The sequence below is a fragment of the Pleurodeles waltl genome, chromosome 8 (genome assembly GCF_031143425.1).
Source record: "Pleurodeles waltl isolate 20211129_DDA chromosome 8, aPleWal1.hap1.20221129, whole genome shotgun sequence".
NCBI lineage: Eukaryota > Metazoa > Chordata > Amphibia > Caudata > Salamandridae > Pleurodeles > Pleurodeles waltl.
Window position 1 is genome coordinate 1,355,777,944 of NC_090447.1, and position 27,865 is coordinate 1,355,805,808.

Sequence of the window (27,865 nt, forward strand, 5' to 3'; positions counted from 1 at the left end):
TGCAGACAAGAATCACAGGTGCAAAAAATTTGAGGTAGAAATTCAGTTTTGAAAAAATGAAAGTAGCCAATCAAGGAGAATTTCAAAAAGTTTAATCTGATGTCCAATGTATTTATTTGGGATTTTTGGTTTTACACAAATCACTAACTGGCACTGCACAAATACAAGTACTGGGTCCAACCATTGAACACCAATGTAGGAAACTGGGTTTATTTGTTGAGAAGGTTGGAAGCCCCACGCAGGCAAATACCACAATCCTTGTCAGGGAAACCACAAAAGGCACTAACTTAACCTGTGCTTAACCCTCTGGTAGCTTGGCACAAAGCAGTTAGGCTTAATTTATGTGTAAAGTATTTATGCAGCAAACAAACAGTAACAATGTAAAACACAACACAAGAAAAATCTCAAACCAATTCAGAAAAATAGAGTACATTTTAATAAATAAATACCAGAACAACAAACATCCAATCCATAGAACCACAGATATGCAGTTTCAAAGTTTTCAGTAAATTTAGTGCATAAAAGCATAAAGTGCCACTCATGGTCATCTGGTCATGCTAGACCAGGGGGAAGTCACAAGTTCAGGCCAACCACGATGGAGCATGGGTAGGATACAGGTACTAGGTCAGTCACACTGACAAATAACCTTCTTGGGCCAGTGTGAAGAGCTCTGTTCATGCTGGAGGAGACCACAAAGAGAAGGATGAGCATTTGAGGGGTGGTAGTTGTTTTAGCGCTAAGAGCAGGTGGGCCATTGTGTATGGTCATCGCTGTAGTGCAAAGAATGGCCGATGATCGCAAACAGTCATTGCTGTAGCTTTGTATGGTGGTCGTAGCAGGCTGTTGTTGCTGTAGCGCAAGGTGCCGGTCTCGCATTGGGGGTCACCGCAGACTGTCACCGTCAGTGCAAAGGAGCCAAAACATTGGGATTTTCACACTTTCTTTGGGGGGAGTGCACTCTGATGCCAGCCTAGGGTCCAAGACCTTGGGGACACTTCTTGAGGATCAGAGACTCACTCCAGCAGGCAGGTCCAGTTGCAGGTCTAGACAGATCCAAATGCAGCACATCAGGTGGGCAGTTGTATACCTGGTGCCAGCCCTTGTGTGCAGAGACTGCCTGCTCTACACCCACATCAGGTTCTGGAATGTTCTTCCCTTTCCCCTGTTAAGGCTCCAAAATGGCTGGGGATGACAAAAGGCAGGGAAGGCCTAGTGTCAGATTCCTTTGTGGGTGCAGGAAGCTAAGCCCTATGAAGTGTAAATGAGGCTGGGTACAGTCGTCCTGCCAGTCAGCTCATCCTGTCAACATTTAACCCTTTTTGTGTCACTGTCCGGAAGGAATAAATTAACTTCAACAGCAGAGCTAGTCAGAGCCCTGTGACCTAGGAACCTGGCAGAAGGCACAGATGATTGAGACAAGGAAATGCCTATCTTCTAAAAGTGGCATTTTCAGAACTGTGACTTAAAATCTGATTTTACCATTAAAGTGGATTTTAAATTACAATTAAACAGGTAACACATAAGAACACACATACTACATTTTAAATAAATTGCACTCTGGACTATGAGCGTTTCAGGCCTAACATAGGGGTGGCTTCTAAGTAAAAAAAGAAAGTTTAGGGCTGGAAAAAGAGTTCCTTTTGTAAAGTCAAAATGTCAGTTTAAAACTGCACTAAAGGCTGCAATGGTAGGCCTGAGACACGCTTTAAAATTGCTACTTTAGTGGGCGGCACAATGAGTTCTGCAGGCCGACTAGCTGCATTTAATTGACAGGCCCTCGGCACATTTGATACTGCATACTAAGGATTTACAAGAATTATAAATGTTCCAATCAGGTGTAGGCCAATTTTATCATGTTTTCGAGAAAGAGCACAAGCACTTTAGCACGGTTTAGCAGTTGTAAAGTAGAGAATCCTAATGCCAGCAAAAATGAATTTCTGCAAAACGGGAGGGGTGAGGGCAAAAATGTTTGGGTCAGCCTTGCAGAGAGGGCCATGTCCAACACAGAGGTGCATCTGAAATACACTTATGGAGTTAGTATAACCTAATGGCTGTAAATATAGTCATTAATATTTCCAACCCTCATTTAAGTGGGTGGCGTCTGTCCAGAAATGAAAATAGCAAACAGGCAGATTTGCTCACCCAGGCGTAGACAGACATCTAAATGTGCTGTGATCTCTGTACGTAGATTTACCTGCAAAATACCTACAATTATACGCGCACAGTATGCTGTTGTGAATTGGTTTTTCTTTTCACAAGCAGCACCTACACATTTTTACAATCATAAATCAGAATTACCCAGAACATGTGTGGACATTCAACCCCGTTATGTTGTTAAAGTATGTGAGAAGCTGCTAACTGAGAACAGTATGGAAAGGACTGTCGTACTTTTGATCTGTTTTTTCACTCAAAGTTAATCCTACATTAAAAAAAAAAAAATCTTTTCCTTGTATGCACTGTGAACAAGTCACCCCCGAATAAACTATCTAAAACGCAAATGAAGGATAGGTGGGCTCTACATAGTATCTCGGGTCATGCAGTGAAGTAAAGCCAAAGAATCTCAGTAAAATAAAAAATGCCTCAGAACTAGCTTCTGTGTTTTGTCCATCAGCATGAGGATTTTAGGAAGAAGATGGTGAAGAGTAAGTGCATTCCTTGGGCACAATGAGTTCATTTACAGTCAGCGTGAAAGAGTTGCAGTACAGTTTGTAATGGTAAAGGACGCTGCCTAACCCCTTCATTAACACATTCAGCTGCATAATTACATTTCGAGACATGAATCACCGGGGCTCTGCTTTCTGAGGTACTCTCTGCTCTATAAAAGGTGGGGAATTCTAACGGTGCCTTCATTTCTGCCTTCAACTCAATCTACTTTCAAATTAATTCCGCCACCAAATTATATTTTTACAATGCAGAGTCCTAAAGTTTTATGGATTTGTCTTCAATTCACGATTGCATTACGATGTACATCGGCAGCACCTGCAGCCTTCACAGCAGGCAAAGCAAACTGGAAAGACTTTTATACGGCTCAGGTGGGTAACTGAATGCCAAATTCGCGAGTCTGTAAATATATTTCCTGCTTGGGGGCTAGTCTGTAAATGAGCGAATGCAGAGAAGACTGATGTTTGGGGAGGGAAGTTCAATAAGTAGGAAAATTAGAAGTTTGTTTTATGCGGTGCCATATAAATGAAAGTGCATTCATTTCTTCGAAAATAGGACGAATGTATGTGTGTAAACGTGCATACCGGAAGTCATCTGTTGCATTGTGTCTGCTTGAGAGGAAACTCCCCTAAAAGATGTTCTATATTTTACCATAAGTGACAAAATATGCAGAACTGTATTCAGTAAAATCTTTTGGGAGGGTTAAAAGCACAAATGTGAAGAATGGACAAAATTAAAGGAAATGCAACCTTTGAACATCCAGTATGTACCTGCATGCTCCCGAGCAGCATCTTAAACCAGCTCTTCAAGCTATTACACACCATACTTCGTTTCCAGAGTTGTTCTTGCCTTTCCATTAACATGATGTTATGTTGCCATTGCTATCCTATCGCTCATACCGTGGAATGGACAAGCTTGATTCCACTGTTCTATCTCTCTACTGAGCCCTTTAGCCTAGATAAAACAGTGGAATCCAGCTTATCCATTCCACGGTATGAGGCATAGGATGGCAATAGCAACATAACAGCATGTTAATGGAAAGGCAAGAACAAATCTGGAAACGAAATATGGTGTGAGCTGACAGTATAGCTGAAAAAGGTCAGGTCAGGACCAATAACTAACATAAGTAACATTACGTCAATAGAAAAAAAAATGCCAGCAGTTAGTACGGAGGTGTGTTCGTGAATTTCCAAACCGAGTAAATTATACACTTATGAAGTTTGATTTCTTTGCCGGATTTTATTATATTTGTACATTTCCCAGAGAGCAGCCATCTTTCTGTATTGTTTCCTGGTTCAATGTTTGATTTCCTTTTTCCTCATTAACGCACAACCATTCACTCGTGAGCAATTGACTATTACACCTGGGCCCTCCATGGCTGACTGGCATAAGCATGGTCAGAAGCAAGTTGTTGGTTCACCCAGATCAAATGCGAACTGGGATAAGGGCACCCTTTTGAGTGAATGCTGGTAAAGACGGGTGGTGGATTCCACTAATAGGTTCTACATTTGTACTTACAATTCTGGAGTATGTCAAAGATATTCAGTATGACAAGGCCGAACAGGGTTCCACAAAGCTAGGCACAAGTTTTTTCAGTGCCACATTAGCCTCAAACTTATGGGGATATCCACAAAGGTAACACACATTTGTGAGTAATTTACACATGTTAGTTACTGTTAGACCTGACAGCCTTAGGGTGGTCATGCCCCAACTTTTTGCCTGCCTCCCTCCACTTTTCTGACACTGTTTTTGCTGGTTTTAGGACTCTGCGCAATTTACTACTGCTAATTATGCTAAAGTGCATATTCTCTCTCCCTTAAACATGGTAACATTGGTTCATCCCCAACTGGCCTATTTGATTTACTTATAAGTCACTAGTAAAGTGCACTACATGTTCCCAGGGCCTGAAAATTAAATTAAATGCTACTAGTCGGCCTGCAGCACTGATTGTGCCACCCACATGAGCAGGCCCTTAACCATGTCTCAGGCTTGCTATTGCAAGTCCTGTGTTTGCAGTTTCACTGCCACTTCAACTTGCCATGTAAAAGTACTTGCCAAGCCTGAAACTCTCCTTTTCCTACCTATAAGTCACCCCTAAGGTAGGCCCTAGGTAACCCATAGGGCAGGGTGCTACGTAGGTAATAGTCAGGACATGTACATATGTGTTTTATATGTCCTGGCAGTGAAAAAATCCTAAATTTGTTTTCCACTACTGCGAGGCCTGCTCCTTTCATGGACTAGCATTAGGTCTGCCCCCATATACTTTTTGAGTGGTAGATACTGATCTGAAATTGGTAACCAGGTCATATTTAGTATGGCCAGAATGGTAAGAGGAAATCCTGCTTACTTCTGAGGTTGGATTTTATATTACTATTTTAGAAATGCCACTTTAAGAAAGTGACCATTTCTCTGCACTTAAAACCATCTGTGCCTTACAGCCTGTCTCTAATCAACATCTGGTCTGTACTGGTTGACAGCTCCCTTGTGAATTTTACCCAGACAACCACAAACACAGGACACTTAGTCACACCTGCATTCATCTCCATATTAAATGGGTCTTCCTGGACTGGAAGGGTGGAGGGCCTGACACTTACATTTCAAAGGCCAGTGGCCTGCCCTCACACTATGGACTGCTAAACCCCCTAGTGAGACCCTGGCAGACAGGACTGAATTGAAAGGGGAACTTGTGTACTTCAAAACCACTCTTTGAAGTCTCTCTCACTTCAAAGGCATTTTTGGGTATATAAACGGGGTCTCTGACCCCACGAAACCAGACACTTGTGAAACTACACCTACACCCTGCCAGAGGAGCTGCCTGCCTGCCCACGGACTCATCAGGACTGCTTTGCTGAGAAGGACTGGCACCCTGCTGTTGCCCTGCTGGCCTCTGACTTTGCTGAAAAGGACTCCGCCTTCCTCAACAGTGCTCACCAAGGGCTTTGATTGAGCTTGCCTCCTGTTTTCTGAAGTCTCAGGGTCAAAAGATTTCATCTCTTCAGGAAACTTCTTGTGCATTGAAAATCGCTGCACCGCCTTTCAAAATTGACGCAAAACCTGCCTTGCGACTGAGAAATCGCTGCAAAGCTGACTGGAACGATGCAGCCCTGACTTCCCGACTGGAAATTCAACGCAGCATTGCCTTGTGATGGAAAATTTGACACATCGCCTACCAGATCGACACAGCACTTGTGCCTTCTTCCAGCGTGTCAAGGATTTTCTCTACATCGTCCCTGGGCATCAAAATATCCCTGCACCGCAGTGAGCAACCAAAACTGCATGCTGAAAAACAACACAAACCCCTTGCAACATGGAAAGAAACTATGCAATGTCTGTGTCACACCAGAAAGTTCAACGCAACACCCTATTTTTCCACGCATCTCCTCCTCTGCGGTCTCCATGCATCAATATTTTTGATGCATACCAGGTACTGTGTGTAACAAAAAGACAACTGTTTATTTTTAAGGATTACGGCCCAGATGAAGCAAAATTCTGAATTGCAACCCGCAAATTGCGAGTCAGACCGACTCGCAATTTGCGAGTCACAAATCAGAATGTTGGATGGTGTCCCTGACACCATCTGCGATTCGCAGAGGGGGTCGCAAAGGCCCACCTCATGAATATTCATGAGGTGGGTCGCAATTTGCGACCCCCTTGCGAATGGTGGCCCTCACAGGGATGGTGACCTGCTGCGGACAGCAGACCACCATGTCTGTGACTGCTTTTTAATAAAGCAGTTTTTCTTTTGTAATGCAGCCCGTTTTCCTTAAAGAAAAACGAGATGCATTACAAAAATGAAAAATTAAACGTTTTCGTTTCATTTTTTCAGAGCAGGCAGTAGTCCATAGGACCACTGCCTGCTCTGAAAAAATGTTTGCAGTGCCATTCTCAACGGGGAAGGGGTCCCTTAGGGACCCCTTCCCTTTTGCGAATTGGTTACCACCCATTACAAAAGGGTGCAAACTGCGATTGGTTTGCTACCGCGTTCGTGGTCACAAAGCAATCCTGCATTGCACTGCGACTCGCAATTAGGAAGGGAACGCCCCTTCCTAATTGCGACTCGCAAACCCATTTTGCGATTCGGTAACCAGGTTACCGAATCGCAAAATGAGGTCTGTGCATTGCAAAGTGCATTTTGCACTTCGCAAACATCTTAGTACATCTGGCCATAAGACTCTTTTAAACCTTTTAAAAGTGATAATTCAACTTGTGCTTATTGGATCTTTGTCGTTTTTACCTTATTTTATTCAGATAAATATTATCTATTTTGTTAAACCTGCGTGGTGTATTTTTATACATTTTTACTGTGTATGATTTATTGAACAAATACTTTACGCATTCCCTTCTAAGTTTAGCGTGACTGCTCAGTGCCAAGCTACCAGAGGGTGGGCACAGGATCATTTGGATTGTGGTCCCTACTTGGACAAGGGTGTATTCGTCTGCCAACTAGAGACCCCATTTCTAATAGTTACTATTGCACTTTGAGAACATTTACTGCTTTTGGCTGGACACAAAATCTGAATGGAAAGTTACTCAAAAGTGTAGACTTACATGTCTCCATTCCCAAAACAGGATGTGGGACTAAATTATTAGTGCAAGTTACCACCACCAAAAGAAACAGTAGGAAGTGTAGCACCACACATGACCAACCACTGGTACTGAAACGTCCTACCACAGATAATAATGGAGGTAGGAACTTAAAATAAAACCCCAAAGGAAATAACATTAAGTGAAAATATAGTATTTCAAATTGTTAAGAATAAAAATAGATAGTTCAATATTTTAAAAAATCTAAAAATAAACATTCTCTATTATTCAATTATAACTTATTGTACCTTTTTTAAATTTACAAATTAATGAAACATTATCTGTAATAAAATGTAATTACACATATGTTAGTTAATGTTATACATGACTTTTAATAATTGTTAATGCATATTAAAAAATATTTGTTTTTACTGTATGGGGGAAATTAGTTTTCAATTTAAAGTTCAGTAAATAACTTTTTTAATCTTATATATTTGAAGTAATTAAAGATGTAATTTAAAATTAAGTTAAGTTATTTTGTTGTTTTCTTATTTTACCCTACATTTAAATAAATATAAAATGTAATTTAATTTCCATTATTATTTACCATAATCATATTTTGTAAGTTATTTTGAGTAATTAAGCTTTTTAAACTTTCCCTATTCTTTACCACAACGAGACTCCACGGTCAGAGTGGATATATCCCTACGGTAACATATAGGGACAATTAAAAGAGTTTATTGAATTTGCTAATATATTAGTCAAAATGTATGTGTGTGTGAATATATAGATATGTATCTATATTTTGAATCTAGCTAAAAGGCAGTGGAACTCTGTACGTAGTAAAAGAGTTCTGTACAATGTGAAAGAGCAAAATTGCTCTAAAACTTCGAATGGGCACTACCTTCAAAATGTGGCTATCAAGGCCACGTCTTTTTAGGTAGTCTGGGCAACCTTGCCCATGTCTTCCAATGACAGAACTTTTTTTAAAGTGCCAAAGTTCTGAAACTTCTTACCTGGCCCTCTGTGAGTCTTAAAACGTACACAACTTCAAGGCAGTCTGTTTAGTCACTAGGCAGTAGGTTACAGTTGTGGGAGGCTAACTGCATCTCCCAGTCAAATTCATAGCAAAATGTTGAGTAGAAACTATGCAGCAGGTGCTGCAGCATCCCTATTTTAGTGACACTCTTGCTTGGGTCTTGGATAAGCACACAGAAGCAGAAAAACATTTGCCTTTGTCCTTTCTAAAGTTAATTGAATTTCACAATTTGGCATCTTAGTGCTAAAATGATGTGAAATCGGGTTGCGGAAATAAGAAGTGTTAGTTTACTTTGTGTGATCTCCATAAGACTAAAACCACATGAGTTTATTATAATTTTTAAGAGTCTGATGCTAATCCTGCAAAGCACCCAGAAGTCCATTGTAACCAATAAAAGCCTCCTTTTAATGCCTGCTCTGACCAGGCATTAAAAGTACAGAACAAATGGCGCAAGGAAATCTCTTAGATTTTCTTGCCCTATTTGTTTGCCCCCCCACCCCCTCCCCTAATGGGGGAAAGTCCCCTTTGCATACATTATGCCTGGCGCAGGCATAATGTGTGCGCAAAGGGTTACAAAGTGGTGCAATGCTAGCATTGCACCACTTTGTAAACATGGAGCTGTGTCTTTGGCCTTCTAACACCACATCAACGTAAAAAAATGATGCTTATGTGCTGTTGGAATGGTGCTAGGGGCTCTTAAATATGCCCCTTATTGTGCAAACTCTTACACTGGATATTAAGTGTGGACAAGTGGGACTTGTAATTGGTAGGTACTACACCAGCCAGTAACCAGTAAGTATGACATCCTGTGGTATTGGTGTATGCAGTGTGCACTATTACCACACCAAAACCTGCAACACTCAGAATGAAATTCTTAGATGTTATTTTTTTTAATTTCGTGAATGTGAAATGCGCACAAATATCTGTGTTTTTATTGCAGCTCTCTTTTTCTGTGGGATTGGTCTTTATGCCAATTTGAGATTTGTTTGTGGTGTGTACAATAGATAGATGGACTCATCCAACTCCTCAGTTGTCTTTCCCTTTGGTAATTAGAACCCCATTGTTACCATCTTGGCTGGCAGTCAACCTTCCATCATGTAACCTGCACTACTGCTACACTGTTATAAGGCCAGGATTGATGGTTGATGGTAAGATATGATAAATAGAGTGGTTATCAAATGCAACACACTTGGATATTAAATTAAAATTCGTTTGCTGAAGTTTAAATAAAAAACTACATTTCCACCTAAACAAAATAGTTTTTATTATGGATTCATAATTGTTAAATTGATGTCTTAAAATAACAAGGCAGTTGATAACGCCCTCTGCCCCTCAATTACGTCAAAGACTCTTCACTGTGTCATTTAACTGTGTTTTAGAGGGAGAAAGTGATGGGCTATAAATAGTTTCTACTGTAATGACAAGGGTACTCTTGCAAGGCTAAATGACTTTCAAATAACTTGGGTGTATGCTTCACAGTCATTTAAACTACTCGCCTCACGAGTGATTAATTCATTTTATGTTTCAAGGGGAAATGTCATGTACAATGTTATCTGTACTGTGGTGAGACAAAACTTTCATTACAAAACAATAAAAGTATGTTTAAAAATGTACCATACATGGAAATTCACACTATTTCAATTCATCTCCAACCCAGTATTTTCCTCTGTGTCCTTCTACGATTTTTTTCAGTCATAGAAACCACTGGGAAATGTGCTTTAGGTAGATGGTTAGGATATAGGACTGCATGGGAGAAATTTAATTTTGGAATAATACGATGCTTGCATTATACATGTTATGCTGCCTTGGTGTCAGGAGAAATTGAGGTGTTAGTTGAGGGGGGTGGAAGTCCCACTCAAGCAACAACCACAGACCTTGTCAGGATAAACCACAAAAATCACTAAGTTAACCTGTTCTTAACTCTTCTGGTAGCTTGGCACAATGCAGTAAGGATTAACTCAGAGGTAATATGTAAAGTATTAATGCAGTGAACAAATAGTAATAAAGTGAAAATAGAACAAAAGAAAAATCTCAAACCGAGTTAGCCAAAAAGAGTACATTTTAATAAAGTAATAGAACAACAAAAGTCCAATCAGTAGACTGAAAATAGCTCCAAGAAGCAGAAAGAGTCACTCATGGTTATCTGGTCCCGCTAGACTAGAGGAAAGTAACAAGTTCATGATGACCATGTTGGAGCATGGGTAGGACAGGGACCAGGTTAGTCCAGCTGAAGAGTTACCTTCTCAAATCCAGCGTGAAGAGTTTCATTCACGTTGGAGATGGCTGCAAGGATGAGGCTTTCTGCTAGAAGAGCAGGTCGAGCATTGTGGACAGTCTTTGCTGTAGTGCAAAGAGACGGTCTTCACTGGAGCTTCATGATGGTTTATCATCAGCAATTGTAGGTCCCACGTTGCTGGTCATCGCGGATGGTCACTGTCTGCAGGAAGAGCAAGTCCCAGCAGAACTTTGAATTGGTTGTCGTCATGGGTGGCAGTTTTGGTCTCAAAGGGCCCATTCAATTTGCACCTTTTACTTCTGGAGGAGTTCTCACTAATGCCAGCTAAAGTTCACAGAACTAGAGGGTTATCTTTCAAGACTCAGGACTCACTCCAGGAAAGTCCAGCAGCAAGCCTCATGCAGGTCAAGATGGTGGACATCAGCTGGACAGTTAAAGGGAGGCCTCTAGCAGCTGGTTGTGTCTCTGTAGCTCACACAAGAGGTCAGCCAATTGACTCTTGGTGTCCTTCTGGGTACCCTGGGATCAAGACAAGTAGGTCCAATTTTCTTTCTTCAGATAGCAAGGCAGCTTTTGAAACAGTAGGACTGCCCTTCTGGAAGCAGGAACGTCCTTTTGAATATTCCACAGGTCCAGGAGTGTTCTGATAAGTGGTTCTGTCCGTCCCATTTTTACCTGGTACCAGCCTTTGAGTGAGGATAGTCCGTGACCAACTTCTAAAAAAGGCTTCTGGTCAGTTCATCCCCTCCCACTGGACCTGGTTTCAAACTGACTAGGGTGACAAAGGCAAGGACAGGTCTGGTTTTAGGTTCTTTTGTGTGTGCTGCAGGCAGGACCCTTTGAAATGTAGTAGGGGCAATGTACCGCTCCTCCCCAGCCTTCCTGTCAAGAAGACCCTCTCCCTTCACACCTAGGATTTCTTTTTCTCATTGTTTAGAAACAATTCACAATCCACAACGGCAGACCCATTCCTAGTCATGTGTCCCAGGGCACTGGCAGAAAGGCACAGTTGGTTTGGGCAGACAAATGCCAACTTTAAAAAAGTGGCATTTTCAACATTGTAACTTGAAATACGACTTCATCATTGAATGAATGAATGAAAAGCAATTTATAGAGCACAGACAGCTACTCTCGAACAAGTGTCCCTGCGCTAAGCTAACTGAAGTTAATGACGCTCGACTACATCTATCTAAAGAGGAAAGCTTTCAGGCCTAATTTAAATTTAAATGCAGATTCCACTTCGATCTCCTGTAAATGCTTTGCTATGGAATCCCACAGCATAGTCGCCAAAATGGAGCTTTCCACTCTTCTGGCTTGCGGACCTTAGGAGTACATAACAGGCCCTGGCTAATGGATCAGAGTGCCCTACTAGATGTATAAACTTTGGGCTTTAATTCTGACTCCTTGCCTTATTGAGAGCAAATGCAGTGCCTTTAAACCCCCACAGACTGACTGCCTTTTGTGGGTTTTCAGAATTAAGTATGCTGCTCCATTTGTGCACCAGTTGGGGTTTATTTAGCAGTTCTGTCTGAGCCCCCACATAGAGAACAAGGGCACAGTGTAATCTAGCCATAATAAGTGCATGAACAATGTCTTTCTGAGAGTGCATGGGAAGACATTTGATGGTCTTTTTTTAGAGAGGGTTTTAAACTATAAATCATTTGAGTGTAAACCTAATTTCTCTAGTTACTCACAATCAAAGTTAGCACTTATGAAGTGTAATAAGGCAACCCAGTGGTAGTCCAAGGGACAGATGCCATTATAATAGTATAAAATATTTTAGGAGCTTTTCATTGCAAGGACATGTAAAAAGTTAAACCAACATTTTTAAATACCATGCACCCTGCCCTATGAGACTTTAGGGCCTATGTTCGAGGTAACTTGTAATTATTAAAAAAGAAGGCTTACTCCTTGCAAAGATTTATTTTGTTAGGTCAAAATAGCAGTTTAAATCTGCACTACAAGTGGCAGTGGCAGGCTTGAGGCATGTTTTAAAAGTTTACTTTGGTGGGTGGAACAATGAGTACTGCAGCCCACTAGTAGCATTTAATTTACAGGTACTCAGTACATGTAGTACCAATTGCTAGGGACTTATAAATACATTGAACATACCAATCAGTTGCAGGACAATTTTACAATGTTTTCAAGAGAATGCATGAGCACTTTAACACTTGTTTAGCAGGGGAAATGTGCACAGAGTCGTAAAAGCCAACAAACATGGATTCAGCAAAGTAAGGCAGAGGAAGGCAACAGTGTAGGGCGACTCTACAGAGAGGTCCAGGTCCAACAATGCAGGAATGTTTATGGGAGTGCAGTAGAATAATACTCCATGGAATGGCGCATGGGAAGCAGGAGCTGCGACCAGAATAAGCATTGGCCTGTGGCTAGTCGCCTTTTGGGTTTGTGAATGCTTGTTTTGTTTTTTATGTTTTTTGCAACACTTTATTGTTGGTGGAACTGCCGGATTCTCATTACCTTAAAGATAAAAAAATGTGTCTAAAAGCAAAACTATATTTGCTCTCCAAAAGCACACATTGCCATAGTCGTCCCTTGAAAGGAGATGAACTGCTTTGTTTGTGGAAGTGCTCGTTGTGAAATGGCAAAATGTTGCCACGCATTGTGAAGTGGGGGGGGTGTCATTGCTACATTCTGTATGCTGTAGTGGAAAGAGAAAATGTGAATGACACTGTAACAGATTAGCGGAAGAAGAGAGCTAGTTGAAATTCCCGGAAGCCTCTGTAAGAAAATATGTTATACATGTAGCTATGGTAAAATCAAATGTTCTTGGCTAATGTCGGATCTAAAAAGATAATATATCCATGCTAGCTGCTTGCATACTGAGTTACGACGCTACCACTGATAATTTAAAATACCCTATTGCACATCATGTGTATCTATAGATGTTTGTTTAAATTATCCCGGTGATACTGCTGCATAAAGCACCCAATACAGCCTTCTTAGGCAGGAATAGGGTCCACAGTTGGACTGGGTTATAGGGCAATCTGGAAATGCCAGAACGGCTGGTCTGGCAGGTCGGTGTAGGTGTTATTTTTTAGGCTGTTGATTTTTGTGGGCCTATTTTATGACCAGGTGGGCCGGTTTTTACTGCTGAGTTATCTGATTTTAGCACCAAAGTTGGCTGAGGCAAGCACAAACGCAAGCAGTCTCCCATACCCTGCGACACACTTACAGCACTTCTTAACAAGTTCAAACCTGCACCGATTTCCAAATGTGCACAACCTTTTTAGCTGTCTGACTCGCTAATGTGATCCAATTTTAGTTTGGTGTCATATCCTATTTTCTGTCCCAGGCGCAGTATGTTAGGGTCATGTGTTATATTGTGTAGTGTTGGCCCTGTATTCTGTTCACATTCATCACATCTTGAAAATAACACTGTTGTTTTTGTTTACTGTTTTAATTGAAGGGAACAGTTGCTAAATTGCATGTTTCTTCGGTGCTGAAATGGAGACATAGTGATTTTAAAATCTGCTTTCTAGTTATCCTTAGAGTGATTTGTTTTCTAGCTCACAACTTTAATCTTGTTGGGTCCCAATAAACATTTACTGGAGGCATTCCTATGCATCTCCTCCCTCTGCAATCATTTGTATTAATCACGGGGGGAAGTAGCAATTGAAAAACAAAGTTGGTGCTTTCTAAAAACATATAAACAGTCCTCTAAATAACTACAGGTAATGACATCACAAGCTGGTATTGCAATGACTTCTGAATTGACCATCTGATCTTTGTGGCCCTACCACTTATTACGTATTCGTGGGACCTCTATGTTATTTGCAAGGGGGCAACGAAATATATCATCACTGTCTTACAAAGCTATAAATGTACTCTTGGCAATTATGCCCCACCCTCAGTTTAAACCGTGATTTCTCTTTGGACGATTTTCACACTGCTAATGGATGGTTACACCAACTAAATGCTTTGCAACCCAAAACCAAAATCCCACATTTTCGGCTAGTTTAATTGACTAAATTAACCAAATGCACAAACCAGTTTTGGTATATTACTTTCATACATATGCATTCTCATTAATGCCAGTAGTGCAAGTGACATCACAAACCTTTTAGACCTCAATGAAATTACGAGGAGTTATATTATACGATCTTAGCTCCTGAGTCCCAGGAAGTGATACCATATGGCTTTGATTCTAATGACATCACAATAGCGGGACATCACCGAAGCATGGTGTATACTTCAGATAGAAAACATTGATACATGAAGGAGAAATGTACAAAAAAGGGATTTAAAAAAGAAAACTGGTACGGCCTCACTAGTATTATTCAATTGGATCTCTGTTAATTATGAATTATGTTATTGGCTTGATTTACTCCTTATCTTTTTAATACATTTATAATTTACAATTACTTTGAAGGAACTAGCTCAAAGAAGCACAGAGGTGATGTTTTTGTACAAACAATTTGTCTTTTTATGTATTCACAATAATGAAACATGGAAATAAGTTTTAAAATGTGTATTTCCTTAATATCATAATGTAGTCTGAAGAGTGTGCATTGCACTGCAGAATGTAATTGTTTTTCCAAACTGAAAGTGGTATGTCTCATTGGGAGCTGCAGAAAGTAAACAGTGCTCATCAATGCACTGTTTTTGTATCCAGGATGTCAGTGTCAGAGAGGGGAAATCCTGGAAGAGTGGCTGCTACCTTTGGTGACCCTCTATGGTTATGACCAAAAATTGGATAGCGAGGTGTACCTCATGACCCGCTCATATGTTTTAGATTGGTGAAAAGCCCCACAGTCCACTGGTTCACATTTCAAATCTTGGGTAGGAGCATTCTACCCACCCCCAAGAACACGGATTCTCCAAAATACCGGAAGCAAATGCAGCATACAATCTTGGCCCTCTAAAGACAACAAAGAGTTGATTCCTTGTACCACTTTTAGGCCCTTAATGTTCCCCACAAACTGCACTTGGGCTGGATAAAAGGCAAGTGGAACAACAGAAAATAAGTATGGTTGTTAGAGCCTTCCTTACTTCCAGCAGTAGAAGGTTGAAAGGGTCCCCCTTGTTCTCCAAGTTCCTTGTAATAGACTAGTTAGCAGGAATAATTGTTTTGGTAGTGTACTGTTGCACCCCTTCAAACCCACAAGGAGAATTTGCAATATGAAAAAATAGGAGGTGCTGAGACTTTGGGCAAGACTGTATAATACAGATTAGTTCTTGACACTCAACATATGTGCTTTACCATGCCAAAAATCCTGGCTGCCCTTACTGATGAATATTTCAATTGTAAACCAAAATGTATTCTGCAGTTCTACCAAAAGTGTCAGCACCTCATATTGTTACTTTTTACTTCCTGCAGTGACTTCTAACATACGGGTAGCAAGGATAGTTCCAGAGGTACTAGACTGCGAGTCTGGGGTAGCAGTTATTGTTGAAGTCTATAACAAAGTTTGTTGTTGTTTGCACCTCACTAAGGGGCAGATTTAAGCGCCCCTAGTGCCTCCTTGCGCCACATTAGTGTAATTTTTTAATGCTACTGTGGCCCAGCAAGGCCAAAATTGCTGCGCCAAATTTACCAAGTGGAGCAATGCATGTATTGTGCGACTTTGTAACCGTTTGTGCTACATTATGCCTGTGCCGGGCATAATGTATGGAAAGCCGGTGTTCCCCCGTTAGGAGGGCCGAAAAAGTGGCGCAAAGAAATCTAAGAGATTTCTTTGCATCTTTTTTTCCAGCACTTTTTACGCCTGCTTGTAGCAGACGTCAAAAAGAGACACATCTTTATTCATATTGGGCCTCAATGACGCTAAACCTGCAAAGCTCTGATTTAGCATCAAAAATGTTGACGCTAGTTCCCTTAACTACCGCCACGGTGCGCTGTATCTTATATACAGCGCTCACATGGTGGCGTTAGGGGGGCGCAACGGGATCCAAGGTTTCCTAAATCAGGCCCTAAAAACTTTTATTCATGCTTTTAGATCAAATACATGCATTAACATTAACAAGTGCAGGGTTTTGTCCCGTGAGCACGACCCTACACTCAGTTGCTTTTTTGGGTATAAACTTTATAAGGCATTCCTTATAACTGCACCCACCCTTTAGAAATCAGAAGACACGTATTTTTCATCTATCTGAAGTCATTCGGTTGCACAGATATGGAACATAACGAGTCAATTTGCTGACTTTTAAGTTGAGCTGGAGTGTGCCTCGCTCGTGGAAGGAAGAGGCATGATCTTTTAACATTTCCACAACATGTTTTAGTCAACATTAATTTATGCATTTCTAGTGTAGGAAAGAATGGTCAAAGTAGTTTACCAGATCTTCTAATTTCATGTTAATTGTAGGCACACATATTAAATGCAACATTTCCCAAAATGCGTTACTTTTTCAAAATATGCCGATTCAGGTGATGAAGTTTATAAAATGAAGGCTTATCCTGCGATATCTGAAAACTGGATAATTGTAGAGTATAATTCGAACAAAGTAATCATCAGTTTCAAGGGTATTTTCGCTGGCAAGTTAATTACATCCCAGTTAAAGTTTTCCAGCCTCTGCTGTGAACATCAGAGTCTATGATAAACATGTTTTCCGTAAATATGGCAAAGGTTGTTCTTATAAATTAGAATTGTGCAGGTAAGGCAAGCCTGTGCACAACCGGCTACCAAAATAACTACCATCCTGAGATTTTTCAAAAGAGTCTAATGTACAGAATCAGCAGCTGGCATGTTCCATCTAAAGATTCATCGAGGCACTGCTACAATATTCTGGCTTACCTTAAAACATTTTAGTATAAGGCCTTATGCTAAGATCTCGATGAGGTGGTAAAATTACAGCAGTAAAACTTATAGACTTAAAAACTTCCAGGCCATAAATGCGCAATAGCTTGGGATAACACAGTTACTGCACCCTTTACCGCATTTTTGCTTAATGTTAAAGGAAACTTTATTTACAGTACAGCAATTACTGCAACTTTTACCCAAATTTTATGTAAACAAATTACCACTATCTTTTGGCTGCTGCGTTGTTAGTTTTTCGCTGCTGCCATGCGCTATTCTCTCATTTTCTGTGCAGTATTGTCACTTGACCCCTTCGCCCAGCTTCCTTGTCCCAGTCTTTACTGCAGGAGGTGGCCCTGTTCCAGGAGGCAGACATCTTTATAGACACGTACAAATTAATCTGCATAATCCAAGAGGTCTTTCTACCACTGTAGTTCAATAACGTCTCTAACAATCCCTCCTCCCTCGCAGGGCTGACCTGCCGGGTGTCTTTCTCCTCTTAGAACAGTGCGATGTTTTCGAAGCAACGGTAATGTGATTGCTCCAAGTTTTTCTTGTTGTGCAGTCTTCTAAATAAATGAGGGAAATGAGTCTGCACTCAGTTTATGAGCAACTGTGATTCTACTATAAGAGTCGGTAAAGTTTAAAATATTGCACTTCAAACTATTTCAAATGTATGATTTTCTTGAACGATAAGGTCTCAAGGGATATTTCTCACCCATAACAACTAGTCGTGGGAAATCTCCGCAGGAAAAAAAATGCAGATTTCTTTTTCAGCATTAGTGATAAGTTAAAATACCCGCAAATAAATGTCACCTTCATTGGAAATTAAGTTATCAAAATAGTAGTTTACTATGTTTTTTTTTTAAGTAAGCAAAATAACCTTTGAGGTTTTCATTTTTTGCTGAGAAATACAAATAGAAAATCACGTTTCTTTATTTAATTTCAGCAAATTCACACAAGCAGTGCGAGTGCTTGTTGTAGATAAAATGTAAGAATCAGGACTGTTGCATAGAGTGTTATAGTTTATTTTTCAGTACGGTCACGATGCTGGCTTGTTATTGATGTAGCTTATTTATCAACACTGTCACATTATATGCTTGCTGTAGATTTAACATGAATCAGTTACCCCGAGTGCTTGTCGCAATTGTTTTGTGAATCAGAAATGCCACATCTAGGGCCAGATGTACAAAAGGATTTTACCCATTCTGTGTCTATGGGAAAATGCTTTAGTACATATGGCCCCTAGTGCTTATACTTCAATGAAACCGTACTGTTACACTAAGGCCCAAATTTAACAGGGTCTGGCACCTCCTTGCACCACATTAGCATAATTTTTTTATGACGCTAATGTGGCCCAAGGAGGCAAAATTCGCTGAGCCATATTTAAAAATTGGCGCAACACTTGCATTGAGCCACTTTGTAGCCCCCCTGACACATTATGCCTGCGCCATGCATAATGTAATCAAGGGGGGCATTAAAAGGGGGCATACCATTGTTTTCCTGAACAGGTCATAAATAGCATGAAAAATGTTGACAGTATTGCCCCTACCCTGAACCATAGTGCGCTGTATATTAAATACGGTGCACACATTGTGGCAGTAAGGGGGCATTAGGGAGCACAAGAAAAGTGGCTCTGCATTCGATGCAGTGCAACTTTTCTTAAATTCAGGCCTAAGTGCTTTAGTTTATGAATCAGTACTGCCACACTGAATATTGGTTGGTGTTGTAGTTTATGGAACAGTACTACCAGGAGGAAGGAGTAATGCAACACTGAACGTGTGCAGATTTTGAATCTGTACTGTCACACTGAGTATTTGTAATCAATGACTTGGTACTGCTTCAAATATAGCTTGTGGTGTGAACGCGTCTGAGAGGTTCGATAGATCTTTTGACCACGATTAGAGGAATCTCACCATCACTATTTTCAGTTTATTCACAACCAAATCTAGTAACAACAATTTGCGCAACAATCAAGTTCAGCTGTGGTAGAAATGGGGTCTTTGGTTGACAGTCAGGTTACCCCCCTATTCAAGCAAGGAAACTCACTCTAGTCAGGGTAAAAGAGAATCACCCTCAGCTAACCCCTCCTTACCCCCTTGGTAGCTTGGCAGAGCAGTAGGCTTAACTTCAGAGTGCTAGGTGTAAAGTATTTGTACCAACACACGCAGTAACTTAGTGAAAACACTACAAAATGACACAACACGGGTTTAGAAAAATAGGAAATATTTATCTAAACAAAACAAGACCAAAACGACAAAAATCCAACATACACAAGTCAAGTTATACATTTTTAAAGATTAAATTCAAAAATAGCGCTTAGAAACACAAAATGCTTTGATGAGGTGTTAATACCACAGAGTCACGCGGACCCCCAGGTACCTTTGGTGAAGAGTGAAAACAAGCCGATGCGCGAAGTTGGGGATCGCAGCATCTGTGCAAAACGTTGAATCTGCGCACTTCGAGTGGCGTTGGTCACGACGTGGTGTGGCGACATCCACGGAGTCATGGACTTTGGCGGTGTTGCAACGGTGTTGGGCCTGCGAAGGTCGTCGCGTACTAGTCGGTTGCAGGCGGCGTCACCAGATTCAGCAGCGGCGTCGGTCCGGAGTCGTCTGAAGTCGATTTCCTTGGATTTTTGCCAGTTTTTCCTTTCAAAGGCCCAAGGACTGGATAGGGCACCACTTGTCAGGGTAGGAGGCTCTCCAGAGACTCCAGGGGCTGGCAGAGAGAAGTCTTTGCTGTCCCTGAGACTTCAGAACAGGGGGCATGCTCAGTCCAAGCCCTTGGAGAGTTCTTCTCAAGCAGGAATATACCACAAAGTCCAGCCTTTGTCCCCTTGTGCAGGCAGAAGCAGCAATTGCAGGATAGCTCCACAAAGCACAGTCACAGGTAGGGCAGCACTTCTCCTCAGCTCTTCAGCTCTTCCCCAGGCAGAGGTTTCTCTTGATGTCCAGAATTGTTCTAAAGTCTGTAGTTTTGGGTGCCCTTCTTATACCCAATTCCTCCTTTGAAGTAGGCCTACTTCAAAGTAATGTCTCTTCTGAATGTGAAATCCTGCCTTGCCCAGGCCAGGCCCCAGACACTCACCAGGGGGTTGGAGACTGCATTGTGTGAGGACAGGCACAACCCTTTCAGGTGTAAGTGACCACTCCTCCCCTCCCTCGTAGCACAGATGGCTTATCAGGAAATACAGACTACACCCCAGCTCCCTTTGTGTCACTGTCTAGTTTGAGGTGCAGCCAGCCCAACTGTCAAACTGACCCAGACAGGGAATTCACAAACAAGCAGAGCCACAGAAATGGTATAAGCAAGAAAATGCTCACTTTCTAAAAGTGGCATTTTCAAACACACAATCTTAAAGTCAACTTTACTAAAAGATGTATTTTTAAATTGTGAGCTCAGAGACCCCAAACTCCAAAGGCCCATCCGCTCCCAAAGGGAATCTACACTTTAATCAGATTTAAAGGTAGCCCCCATATTAACCTATGAGAGGGACTGCCCTTGCAACAGTGAAAAACAAATTTAGCAATATTTCACTGTCAGGACATATAAAACACATCACTATATGTCCTACCTTAACCATACACTGCACCCTGCCATAGGGCCTACCTTAGGGGTGTCTGACATGTAAGAAAAGGGAATGTTTAGACCTGGCAAGTGGGTACACTGGCCAAGTCGAATTTACAGTTAACAACTGCACACACAGACACTGCAGTGGCAGGTCTGAGACATGATTACAGAGCTACTTATCTGGGTGGCACCACCAGTGCTGCAGGCCCACTAGTAGCATTTGATGTACAGGCCCTGGGAACCTCTAGTTTACTTTACCAGGGACTTACTAGTAAATCAAATATGCCAATCATGGATAAACCAATCAACAATACAATTTACACAGAGAGCATATGCACTTTAGCACTGGTTAGCAGTGCTAAAGTGCTCAGAGTTCAAAAGCCAATAGAAACAGGTCAGAATAAATAGGAGGCAAAAAGATTGGGGATGACCCTGCATAAGCAAAAAAGTCCAACAGTCTGAAATCTTGAGTCAGTAAACTTCACGCACCATGACCCATGTGGCCATGAATAACAGCATCCTTTGGTAAAAGTTATAAAGTTTATTTCCCTATATTAACCATGCTAACATCACGTATATTAGTCTCAATACCGAATGATAAACATATATGAATAACACTGGCTGACCAAATCTTCTGAAGAATCTTAATTTAACTAATGCATTTGCAGTTAAGCTATCAAGAGTCATTGTAGAAATTAATAGCAACAATAGCTGAGCAATAGAAATGACATACATCTGAGTTCAACAGGTGAAAAAAGATAAACTCTTATTTAGTCATATTTGTCAACATTGTGATCAATAACTAACCCTCCAATTAGCATAGCATGTTTGGACTTCACGCAAAAACAATTTAGTCAAAATAATTTGGAAAACATTTATTAAAATAGCAAAAAAAAAAATACCTACAGCGATTAACAGCATTTTGTTATATCTCTCCCCAATGGATCGGCAAGCTGCGACTCTCTTCATTAGTTGGACATCCGTCTGGTCAGCTTCAGCAACGGGACAGTGAAAGAGTATGGCTCAGGCACGGTGGGCTCTAGGCTACCTGAACCAGTTAAGACATAATTTCTAAGGGATCAGCATCCACCATTAGAAAACTAAGCTATAAAGTCAAAGTTAGAAAATAAAGTCATAAGGAACTGTTCAGCTGCTCAATCAGGATAAGACAGTGGACGAAGAAGAAGAATGGCACTTTCTCTCTCTGCAGTTAGGCTAAGTTAGAATTCCCTAAAGAGTCTTCCACATCGTCATTGGTCAGAAAATTGTACGTTTACAGTTGGCCCAATAAAAACTAAAACCCAAATCTAAGATATAACTAAATGTCTTTCACACGTTGATGATTGGCTCCTCTTCTCCTGTTCCCATCGTCAGGCTCGTCAGGAAACTCTTTTGTTGCAATCCATACTTCAGTCAATGCATCCATTGTTTGTTTCTGAGAAAATTTCACTCTCACGTATCATGTCTACTTTGTTGCATTTTCTAGTACACCATGGTTCTATAAGCCATTCTCATGAGAAAGTTAAAGACATCTACAAATCGTTTGGTAAGCACAGTGTGAACAATGAAAGCATTATTTCTTTAGTTTTACAATACATTTTCCAGCATTTATGAAACATTGCAGCTTGACATGAGGCTTTGCAAACTAGGCCCAAACCTCGCCAATTTATGGCCTAAAGTTATTAAAACAAATACATAGCATAAAATCGTTAATATAATATACTAATCAATTTTCTCTATACATGCACATTAACTAATAATAATATGCATTCTTTAATAACATTACGTATTTCATGGCAGCCACTCAAGTGGGCACCTTTTCCAAGTCACACATTATTTTCTATGTTATTCTAAATCCATGCACATACTTAACAAATAATAAATGCAAATCATTAGTAACTAATTCAGCTTTCACAGTGATACGTTATGAATCAGAACTGTCACACGCAGTGATCGTAGTTTTGAAATCATGAGCACTTATAGTCTCTAATAGGTGTACATTATGAATCAATCACTGCTGGCACACACTCAGTGGTACATTAAGAACAGAATTAGAAGCAATTTACAATAGTTACATGCAGCGCCTATCTTGGCAAATAGAGCTGAAATACTACAACTCCCAGAATGCATTCTATAAATGCAAACAATTATTTATATGACTAGGACCTTCAATCCTACTCCCACAAGGCAGTAGACAGGTTTGAACCATTCTGAGTTGTATTTTCTACACTAAACATAATTTTGGTGTTTTCTATGGGGCACATTTCATTTACATTAAACTTGTGTTATAATTACATCCACCAAAAACAATGGGTTGTGTACAAAAAAGAGAGGAGAGGAGGTGCCCCTAACTGGAGTGGAAGGGCTCTGGACTTGTAGTTCCTCGACTTTTGTTGGGCTCTGTCTCATGAGTGTGTGGCATGTACACCTCTCTCTTGGGAACATTAAAGAATTGAATTGCTGGGGACCCTGAAGGAAGGGGCCCCTTCAATTTCTGGACTGGCATGTCCAGAGATGCTCTAGGCATTTGTATTGTCATTTGTGTCCAGTACGTATTTCCCCTCCAATACCCCATCCCACCTACATTTACTATTAAGTAGTAAACTGACATCTGTAGAGATCTCCCCATAGAAATGATAGAAGTGGTGGGAGATGGCCGCCCGTAGGTTTGTGTATTGTATATTTTTGTATTAAGTAAGTACTCAACTTACCACAACATGGAGTTTGTGAATCAAAACCTTAGTAGTAAATCTGGGCAAGCCCCTATAATATGTAAGGGGTTTAGGGGAAAGTCAGGAACAGTTTAGGGAGGGACAGAATACTACAAGCACCCACCCAAAAGAAGTAAGACCATTGCTATCTGCAAACTACACTTCTACCACCCTAAAGGTGATAAAAGAGTAGTAAACCTACTTCAGCCCATCTTTGAAGCTAAGCATTACACATGATCCATCACAGATACTGCAACACACTCCCATAGAAAATAATGGAGGCGGGGCACCCCATAGGTACTAATGTCAAATATATAATTATTTGACTTTTAAAATACATATCAATATTTTTTTTAATGTTGAAAAAATGAAATATATTTATTAAATAATTGCTCTACTATTTGAAAATTTAACAAATCTTACTTTAAACGTAATTTAACAATAAAATAAAATTCATATATTTGTTTTGTGTTAAAACATGAAAACTAATCACATTTAAATAATTCTTCATACTAGAATTAAGTGCATTTTAATAAATGTTATTTATAAATTAAATACATATATTTTAAGTAATTCATTAATAAAAATGTATTTTAATGAGTTAATGTGCTGTAACATTTAATTGTTTATTACATCTAAGCTTATAATACATTTTGTAAATAAATTTAAAATTACATGTTCTTGAAAATATGTGTAATATTTTAGACTTTCCAAAAGAAGATCTCCATCACAGTGGTGAAGTTCTCTAACTATGTGTGAAAAGTTTTTAGTAGTCATTTTATACTCATAAATCCTGTTGTAGGAGAGCCCACTACGGGGATGGAGATATTTAAGTACACAGTTAGGTGTGTATGTACATTTGGAAATGGTAAATATAGGAAAGGGTGGATTTAAAGCTAGCTGCAATAGTAGATTTGCACATGAGCAAATTTACATAGGTAAATGTTAATTTGTGAATCAGTCTTTTTGTGTGTTTGTAGGCTGATTGGAAGGTTGAGGCACAGACTGTTACTGTGCCCAGGTATTTGAGGTACACACTGTTAATTTAAGATATGACCTACTATTTGCCATCATCTAAAGCAATTATCCTTTATGCCAAAATTATTTATTTCGTTTTAGGTTGGCAGACATCTAGATTTGTTCAACCTTTTCCAATCCCTCCTAGTTACATCATAAACCTAGGTGACCATATGGCCTTGACATTATCATCTGTACTTTTCTTTATTAAATGTGTCCTGAGGTTGTTGTTATGTAATTCTATAAGATATTCCGGATGATAACTTCATGATGCTCAAGTAGTGTTGGATACCATGATTAGATCAAAAGTCCAAGGTAGTTATATTTCAGTCAGAGGCAAGAACTGTTACATAACTGTTATTTATCAAGCACTGCCATGGGGAAAATCATGGTTCAGTCAAAATGTCTGTTTTGAACGTTCTATTCTGAGAAGTTTGTTGAATCACAAAAAAACTTTGCTCTTACCTTATGCAGGGATTTTAGGTATTTCAGAATGCAGGCACTGGATACTTAATGAGTCACCACAATGCTATAGTTTTTCAAAGGAACACTGTTGGATCAAATGCAGTGGCTGATTTCAGTTTGGAATGTAATTGGAAGCAATTTTTTATGGTAATTAGAGCCTATTTTCCAGTAGGCTGCGTACATGATGGTGAGAGTTATAAACTTGATCATAAAGACGTCCAGTGACCGGTGAAATGTTTTGACATTGTTTTTAAGGGAAATCTTGGCTGTTAGGTTTTCAGGCTTTTGCAGACTGCTTTTGCATTTTTAGGTAAGCCTATGTAGGCTAACCAAGAGGATTCTAAGCATGCTGACAGAAACGTCCACCAGATTAATATGAAGTGAAGATTGGAGAAGCTGAAGGATTTGATGGAACATAAATAATTTCATGTGGATACCTGAGTATCTGAGTACAAATGTAAATGTTAGGATATTGTAGGGTCAAGACCTTTTGATTTTACTAAAATTATATGTACAATATACTTACTTTCTGCAACCTGTTCATCCATTGGTCTGTTGTTGTGTCATTTACATTTTGCTTCCGCCCGCTAAAACATACAGCATGGGGCAGTGGATCAGCCTACTTGAGGCATGGGTTAACTTCACTTTGAGTGATGGTATTTAACTTTCTCACAATAAGCACATTAGAGGATACTTTAGTGTTGCCTTTCTGTTAATAGCCTGATGTGAGAGCTGGACACTTCCGATGCATAGGCCACACTCCAGGTTAATCAGTTCCTATCTTCTGCCAATGATGTTGTAAATTCTTTTTGAAGTGGCATTTCTTTTATCTGACTGCTAGTATTTCACTAGGCTTAAACAGTTGTGTAGAGCAGAGCTTTTTAATAGATAACAGTAATACAAAGATCAGCTCACACAAACTCTTAACATAAGCTCATGAGTCTGCTCTATCTTTGCAACCATGTCTGCCTTTCTTTCCTCATTGCTTTCTTTCCTCATTACTTTCCTTCTTTCTTCCTTTCTCCTTCCTTCTTTCTTTCTTTCTTTCTTTCTTATCTTTCTTTCTTTCCCCTCCCTTCTGTCTTTCATGCTTTCCTTGTCTTTCTTTGTTCCTTCCTACTTTCTTTACTTGTTTCTTCTTTTTTTATTTTTCTTTCTTTTTTCCTTTCTTTCTTCCTTTCTTTTTTCTTCATTTCTTTCTTTCGCTTATTTTTTGCCTTATTTTCGTGCCTTTCTTTCTTGCCTTATTTCCTTGCCCATTTGGCATTTTTGTTCCTTTTTTCTTTTTTCTATTCTTTTTTGTTAGTACTCTCTTTTGTCATTTTTCCCTTCTTTCTTTTCTTGCTTTATTTATTTATTTATTTCCTTGCCTTATCATTGCCTTTTCCTACCTTTGTCCTCATTTTGTATTTCTTTTTCTACTTTCTTCTTTCTTTTCCCTTCCTTCTTTCTTTCCTTCTCTTTTTCCCCTTCTTTCATGTTTCCTTCCTTCTATCTTTTTTCCTTTCTTCTTTCTATATTTTTCCTTCCTTTTGCCCTTGTATTCCTTTTCCTTCCCTTTTCCTTTCTTTCATTCTCTAAATTTATATCCATCTTTCTTTTTTCTTTTTTTCTAGTTTTTCTCTTTCCACCTTTCGCACTTTCTCTCTTTTCTTCTTTCTTTCTTTCTTGTTTCTTTTTCTTCCTTGCTTATTCCTTTTGTCCTCCCGTCTCTCCTTCTTTCCTTCTTTGTTTCCTTTTTGTTTTCTTTCTGTCTTATTTGCTTGCTTTTTTCTTTCTCTCTTTGTATTTTTCTTTCTTTCTTTCTTTTTGCATGCTCCTTTCTTTCCTTCTTGCCTTCTTTCTGAAAGGCAAGAGCCTGGCAGCTAATTCCAGAACCATTTAGCTTTTTAGGTGTGTGTTAGCCAAGACCTTTGACTAAAATTATGTGAGCAACCTAGTTACTTATAGGGGGTTTCAGCCGGACTTTCTTTGTCTGTGGTCGTGCCATTCACATTTTTCTTCTACCCACTCCAGCATGCATCAAGAGGCAATGCATCAGTCCACTTTGCCCACTGACTGACTTCACAGTGAGTTACATCTTGCTTCCCTTTCACAGGTAGCACATCTACACACAAAGTAGTTCCCTCTAGTGCTAGGAAGTGTTATGGTTATGTGTGTTTTATTAGACCAAAAAACATTTTGATTTTAGCCAATGTTTTGTTTTAGATTAATGAAGGCCTGGAAGCTTCCCAAACAAAGTTTTGCAAAAAACATGACGAAGCAAAAAAATACTAAAAACCTGGTGGCCAACACCAGAGCTTTTGGCTTTTCCAATGCTTTTTTACTGTGTAATTGTTTGCAATTTTAGAGTAATATGGAAGATCATACATAGATACATGTAACAGACTGATAATTTTAAAATGTGCATTTAATAAAACATGCAGTAAAGATGATAGAGTGTGATGATGATGATAATAATAGTAATAATAATAATAATGTAAGAGTAGTAATGATCATTTTCTTCCTACTATTAAGTTACTAGAAAAAATGATGATGTGACCTGCGAGAAGATCTGAAATTAGAGGATCCAAACCCATGATGATTTACCTTCTCCACAATCACTTAATGGAAATCACCTCATAAATTGTTCCCTATTTTAGACAGCTCCAAGGCAAGGTACACCAGTCTGATTAAAAAATAGATTTGTAGCATACAGTTTTATCCAATTGCAGGTTGATTGTGGTCATTTTTTCATCAGAGCTCATCTGGAAATCATACCTGTGTATTAAAGTATGCTACCACTCCTGATAGGAGGATTATATCTTTTCTACCTTTCTCTAATTCTATCTAAACCAGATGCAGTCATTTAAGGGTCACAGCAGTTGTAGAGTATAGAGAGCAACTA

At 39.7% G+C, this 27,865-nt stretch overlaps 1 protein-coding gene across 1 annotated transcript in view; it reads left to right on the top strand.

The window, feature by feature from the left end:
- The first annotated feature begins 2,867 nt into the window (after positions 1–2,867).
- MMP20 (matrix metallopeptidase 20) overlaps positions 2,868–27,865 on the top strand; it is a 156,951-nt gene continuing 131,953 nt past the window's right edge. The window contains exon 1 of the mRNA XM_069203201.1: positions 2,868–3,032. Coding sequence (XP_069059302.1) covers positions 2,910–3,032 — 123 coding nt within the window. The 5' untranslated portion in view covers positions 2,868–2,909. The remainder of the gene's footprint in view (positions 3,033–27,865) is intronic.